At 40.3% G+C, this 6,619-nt stretch overlaps 1 protein-coding gene across 1 annotated transcript; it reads left to right on the plus strand.

Annotated features, from left to right (window-relative positions):
• Window positions 1-4,669: 4,669 nt before the first annotated feature.
• Window positions 4,670-5,632, plus strand: LOC130041535 (olfactory receptor 5A1-like). Its single transcript, XM_056133776.1, has one exon. The coding sequence runs from the start codon at window positions 4,670-4,672 to the stop codon at window positions 5,630-5,632; it is 963 nt and encodes a 320-aa protein (XP_055989751.1).
• Window positions 5,633-6,619: the final 987 nt, after the last annotated feature.

Consider the following 6,619-nt stretch of genomic DNA (forward strand, 5'->3'; position numbering starts at 1 on the left):
CATTTTCATTCGTTTCTAGGAATCTTTTGATTTCCTCTTTAATTTCCTGTATAAGCCACTCGTTGTTTAATAGCTCACTGTTTAATTTCCATGTGTTTAATTTAGTTTTCTGTTTTTGTGTGTGATTTACTTCTAATTTCAGCGCATTATGGTCTGAGAAGATTGTTGATATAATCTCTATCTTCTTAATTTTATGGAGGCATGTTTTGTGGCTCAGCATGTGGTCTATCTTGGAGAACGTTCCATGTACGCTTGAGAAGAATGTGTATTGAGCTTTTTGTGGATGAAGTGTCCTGTATATATCTACTAAGCCCCTTTCTTCCATTGTTTCCCTCAGATGAAGTATGTCCTTGCTAAGCTTGAGTCTATCAAGAGGTGACAAAGCAGTGTTGAAGTCTCCCACTAGTATTGTGTTGCTATTGATGTCTTTTTCCAAATCTATGAGTAGTTGTTTTAAGTACTTGGCTGGTCTCTCATTAGGTGCATATACATTTATTATTGTAAGTTCTTCCTGTTGTACAGATCCTTTGATCAATAAGAAATGGCCTTCACTGTTTCTTATGACATTCTTCACTCTGAAATCGATGTGGTCTGATATTAGGATGGCTATCCCAGCTTTTTTATGGGAGCTGTTTGCCTGTAGGATTGTTTTCCAGCCTTTGACTCTGAGTCTGTGTTTGCTTTGACTATTGAGATGTGTTTCTTGCAGGCAGCAGAATGTTGGGTTCAATTTTCTAATCCATCCTGCCACTCTATGTCTTTTAATTGGTGCGTTTAGCCCATTGACATTGAGAGAGATTATTGTTATGGTATTTTTTTCCATTGTTTTGTTGAAATTTGGTGTATTTGACGGGCCTGTCTTGCCTTAAAGTAGCCCATTTAGTTGTTCTTGTAACCATGGTTTTGAGTGTATGAAGTTCCTGAGCTGTTGTTTGTCTGTGAAACTGTGTGTTGTTCCTTCTATTATGAATGAGAGTCTCGATGGGTAAAGTATTTTGGAGAGGCATTTATTTCACTGAGTTTTTTCACTATGTCCCACCACTGTTTTTGGGCCATGAGGGTTTCATCAGAAAAATCAGCTGTGAATTTTAAGGATGCTCCTTTGTAAGACATTTCTTTCTTCGATCTTGCTGCTTTCAGAATTTTGTCTCTGACTAAGGTTTTGGTCATTTTGATCAGAATGTGTCTTGGGGTATTTTTATTTGGATTTCTTCTAGCTGGTACCCTTCAGGCCTCCTGAATGTAGTCACAAGTTTTCTTCAGCTCTGGAAACGTTGTGGCAATGATTTCTTTGACAGTTTCTTCATCAAGGTTTTCTTCTTGTCCCTCTGGGACTCCAATAATTCTTGTGTTACCCCTCTTGGTTTCATCACGATCTTCTCTTGCCATCTGTTCCCGAATTGTGAGTCTCTTTTTCATTTTCCCCTCTTTTCTGGAGAGTCTCTGAACTTCATCTTCGAGCTCACTGATTCTGTTCTCAGCAGCTGTTACTCTGCTGCTGAGGCCTTCCACTGAGTTTTTCAATTCGCCTACCAGGTTTTTTAGGTCTGACATTTCCGATTGAATTTTCCTCATTTCTTCCTTCAAATCCTCTTGTCTTTTATTGGCATTGCTTTCCATTGTTTCCTCTTGTCTTTTATTGGCATTGCTTTCCATTGTTTCTTTTAGTCCCCGAAGCATCCTAAGTAGCTCCCTTCTGAATTCCTTGTCAGAGAGGTTGTCTAACACTACAGTACTGTTGATGTCTTCTGGGTTAGCCTCTTCTATAATAAAGTTTGGTGGGCTTTTGCGTTGCTTTACCATTGTGACAAGTGTGGTTTAGTCCTTCACGTTTACTGTTACTATTCTGCTTGATATGTAGTGTGAGTTGAGATAGGCTTATGAGTTATTGGCTGTGTTTCTAGTGACTGAGCTAAAATAGAAAAGATTCCATCTAAGAAGGTACCTTATGGTTCCTAGGGCGTATGTAGTGAGAGAATATTTTGCGGCCATGTTAGCGGCCACAGCTTCGGAAAGTGGCCCTGCGCTGGTACCTGATTGGAAGGAGCAGAGGGGTCCCCTTCAGCTTTGTTGCCGAGCAGTGGGGCTCAGTTCCCGTCCCGCGCAGATCAGGGGAAAAAACCGGCTGTGCTATGAGATCGAGCCAGCTGCGCGTGCCCAGAGAGTCCCAGGCCCTGGAGGTGAGCTGCACCTGATTGGAAGGAGGAGAGGGGTCCCCTTCAGCTTTGTTGCCGAGCCGTGGGGCTCAGTTCCCGTCCCGCACAGATCAGGGGAAAAAAACGGCTGTGCTATGAGATCGAGCCAGCTGCGCGTGCCCAGAGAGTCCCAGGCCCTGGAAGCGAGCTGCACCTGATTGGAAGGAGGAGAAGGGTCCCCTTCAGCTTTGTTGCCGAGCCGTGGGACTCAGTTCCCGTCCCACGCAGATCAGGGGAAAAAACTGGCTGTTGAATACAGCATACTTAAAAAAAATTTTATTAGTGAAATAAAAATTATTCATGAGGTAGAGTTGTAGACTTACACATTTTTGTGCTTGGGTTTCAGTTATACAATGATTGAGTACCCATCCCTCCACCTCTAGTACACCCACCCACCCACCCCGCCATCCCATTCCACCCCTCTCTCCTTTTGGGTGCTGTTGTTTACAAAAGAGGCATTGAGTGGCTATCATGTTCGGTATATAGTCTATTTTCAGCGTGCATCTCTCATCGCTGGAGCGATAGCATAGCCGTAGGGCGTTTGCCTTGCACGCAGCCAACATGGCCGACCCGAGTTCGATTCCTCCGCCCCTCTCGGAGAGCCCGGCAAGCTACCAAGAGTATCTCGCCCGCACGGCAGAGCCTGGCAAGCTCCCCGTGACGTATTGGATATGCCAGACACAGTAACAACAAAGTCTCCAATGGAGACGTTACTGGGCCCGCTTGAGCAAATCGATGATCAATGGGAGGGCCTTTACTTACTTTACTTTTATCTCTCATCCTGGGAGGTCCTCCCAACACCCTTTACTTGGTGCTCTCCTCTTTATCTGAGCTGCCTTCTTCCTCAGCTTGTGTGGCTGGCCTCCAAGCCATGAAGTGAACCTCCTGGTACTTACCTTGGATATTCCTGGGTGTTACTCTCCCAATTTGTTACTTTATATTCCCCAGATGAATGCAGTCTTTCTATGTCTGTCCCTCTCTTTCTGACTCATTTCACTTAGCATGATACTTTCCATGTAGTACCACTTGTATGTAAATTTCATGACTTCATCTTTTCTAACACATGAATACAGCATACTTTGTCCCTTGCAAAAATATTCTTCTGATTATTTATCATTCATTCCAAAGAATTTTCTTAGACTAACCCCAAAAATTAAAAGGGGAAAGAGCTTCCCAAAACCCTACTTCATTTTCCTAATTGCTGTGTTCATTGCACAAGCAACATAACCCTCATATAAGTTCAAATTACTATTCTTTGTAGGAACTTGATGTTATAATTCTGTATTTTGAGTGGCACAAAAGACACAAGGCTGACATAAATCAACTCAATAAATTAAATAAAATGAATGATTTCAGTAAAGCCATACACATTTCTATAGTTTTATATAAGAAGGTCCTAGGTATTTTGACACATTTTCAAAAATTACCATTGACAAAAGATTGAGGATATTTATTGTATAGAATTTTTAGAAGTATCTTTGAATTATATAAGTAAATTTTTCAGCTACAAGAAAGGGAAGATAGCAGGACTTTAAACTTTTGTGTTAACTAACACTTGAGTTAAAACGATTATGTTGATTAGATAATTCTAGCTGTCTCTCACTGTGTGGCCATTACTATAAATCCCTGATGTCACTTTTACATATCTTTAAACATTTGAAAGCAGAGAGGCAGCTAAAGAATTGTCTCTCTTCTCTGACAGGGATGAAGTGAATGTTTGCACTCAAGGAGATTTTATGAACATCTCTTCCAGTATCACATTTTGTATGGGATCCCAAATTCTTAGGCACTTTAAGCATTAAATTATTTATCAAATCTAAGCTGTGTAAAATTATAATGGATTAGCATACACAGAACAGAACATTTTTCTAATATATTTCCTTCAGTTCTTATACCTTATAAAGATGGAATGGAAAAATATGAATAAGGAATTTTAGTGCACGATATTATAAAGACATCAAATTTTTATCTTTATTCCCAAAGAGAAAAGTGAGAAGTTTAGTTAAGAGAATTGTTCAGTTAATATGTATAATTGGAGAATTTGGAGAGTAGAGGAGAGGAAGAAGAGGAGAGAGAGAGAGAGAGAGAGAGAGAGAGAGAGAGAGAGAGAGAGAGAGAGAGAGAGAGAGAAGAAAAGTGCTTCCTATAGAGGCAGGAAAGTGCTTCCTATGAAAGCAGGCTGGGGAGGGGGGAGGAAAATTGGGGACACTGGTGTTGAGAAATGTACACGGGTGACAAGAATGATGTTGGAACATTGTATGACTGAAATCCAATCACAAATAACTTTGTGACTGTATATCTCACAGTGATTCAGTTAAAAAATAAATAAAATATATAACTATACAACAGAAAGCAACTCATTGATGATGATTCAATATTATGTATCTGGGCTAATACATGACTGAAAAAAGAGAAACACCTATGTTGTATTTTGTGAATGAAATCTTTTTTTCCTATCATCTCCCTTTCTGCAGATGGAACCAAGCATCTCAATGGAAGGGAATAGAAATTACACATCAGTGGTTGTGTTTGTTTTCATAGGGCTCACAGATGAAAAGGACCTGCAACTGATTCTCTTTCCAGTCTTCCTAGTGATCTATCTTGTGACCTTATTGTGGAACCTTGGTATTATCCTCCTAATCAGGATGGACTCCCACCTGCAAACACCTATGTACTTTTTTCTCAGCTTTTTGTCTTTTATTGACATTTGTTATTCTTCATCCATCACCCCAAGTATGCTTTCAGATTTCTTCAAAGATGAAAAAACTATTTCCTTCATTGGCTGTGCCACCCAGTATTTTGTTGTGTGCTGGGTGGCTCTGTCTGAGTGTTGCCTCTTGGCCGCCATGGCCTATGACAGATACGTGGCCATTGGTAACCCCCTGCAGTACTCAACGATCATGGCACCTGAATTCTGTCAGAAGATGGTTGCTGGGGCCCTTGGAACTGGTTTAATCTGTAGCTTAATTGAAGTAATCTCTTGCTTTAATCTCCACTACTGTGGGCCAAATGTCATTCAACATTTCTTTTGTAATTTACCCCAGATTGTTACCTTGTCTTGCTCTGATCCTTCCGTCACTCAAGTGATTATTTTTCTTGTCGCTCTATTTGTTGGATTTGGTTCTTTGCTCAGTATCCTTTTATCCTACTGTTTCATTGCTGCTTCCATCCTGAAAATATCCTCTGGGAAAGGTAGTGTCAAGGCCTTCAATACCTGTGCCTCTCATTTGGCAGTTGTGACACTCTATTATGGCACAGCCCTGGCTGTGTACATGCGTCCTACTTCTAGTCACCCCGATAAGCAGGACAAGGTACTTTCAGTGTTCTATATGATCATTATTCCCATGTTAAATCCTCTTATCTATAGTCTGAGGAATAAAGAGATCAAAGAAGCCGTGAGAAGGGTGATGAAGAAGGTGAGACATTTTCCCCCATAAGAATAACGTTTGGCCAGGTATTCTAAGCATCAGAAAAGAGAAAGTTTAAGAATTTGTGACATTTCAGTAGGAATAATACTATCCATTTAGGAAAGTGAAACCTGATTTCCCTGACTTCTGTTGCCATTAGGTATATTCTCATCAAAATTAATGTGTGTCAACTACTACCGTTAATAAGAATCCCTATTTAAGCACCTGTCTTCATGACTAGATTTAGGTAGATAAAACTCTATGGAAAAGGCAAGTTAGGGAAATGAGAAGACATTTAATTCAATGTCACACTGCTCTTTTCTTTGTTTATTTTCTATATGTTTTTATATTTGATTGTTCAGCACATAGAGTTTAATGAAATTAAAATATTTCACATAGATATACAGGTTAAAGCTGAAATAATGAAAAAAAAGCTTTAATCCCAGAGGAAAAGAGAAAATGTGGAAGAGAAACTGGAGCGAGGTGTGGGAGAACTAAGGAAAGAAGAGTGATAAAGATTTTGTCTGTATTTTTTCCAAATGACTTCTTTCTTTCCACCTTACTCACTGAACTCCCTTATGAAGAGTAGTCTTTAAAAGGATGGGAGAAAATCATGGAAAGGAAAAGGAATTCTCTTAAAATCAAGATCACGGGGCTGGAGCGCTAGCACAGCAGGTAGGGCGTTTGCCTTGCTCACGGCCAACCCAGGTTCGATTCCCAGCATCCCATATGGTCCCCTGAGCACCGGCAGGAGTGATTCCTGAGTGCAGAGCCAGGAGTAAACTCTGCAACGCCAGATGTGATCCAAAAAGCAAAAAAAAAAAAAAAAACTAACTAAGATCAGAAAAATTTCCAGCAGCAGAAAGAGGCATAGATATCAATTTCCACATTGATGTGCCTGGGATATGCTTCATGTGATTCCCAAAGACTGTGCAAAATTTCATAATGTTTGTGCTGGACAGTATCTAGCAAGGTAGAATCTGGGTCCCCTCGGATAATTTAATTTTCCAGGAGTTT

This window comes from Sorex fumeus, unplaced genomic scaffold, assembly GCF_029834395.1.
Source record: "Sorex fumeus unplaced genomic scaffold, SorFum_2.1 ptg000007l, whole genome shotgun sequence".
Lineage (NCBI taxonomy): Eukaryota > Metazoa > Chordata > Mammalia > Eulipotyphla > Soricidae > Sorex > Sorex fumeus.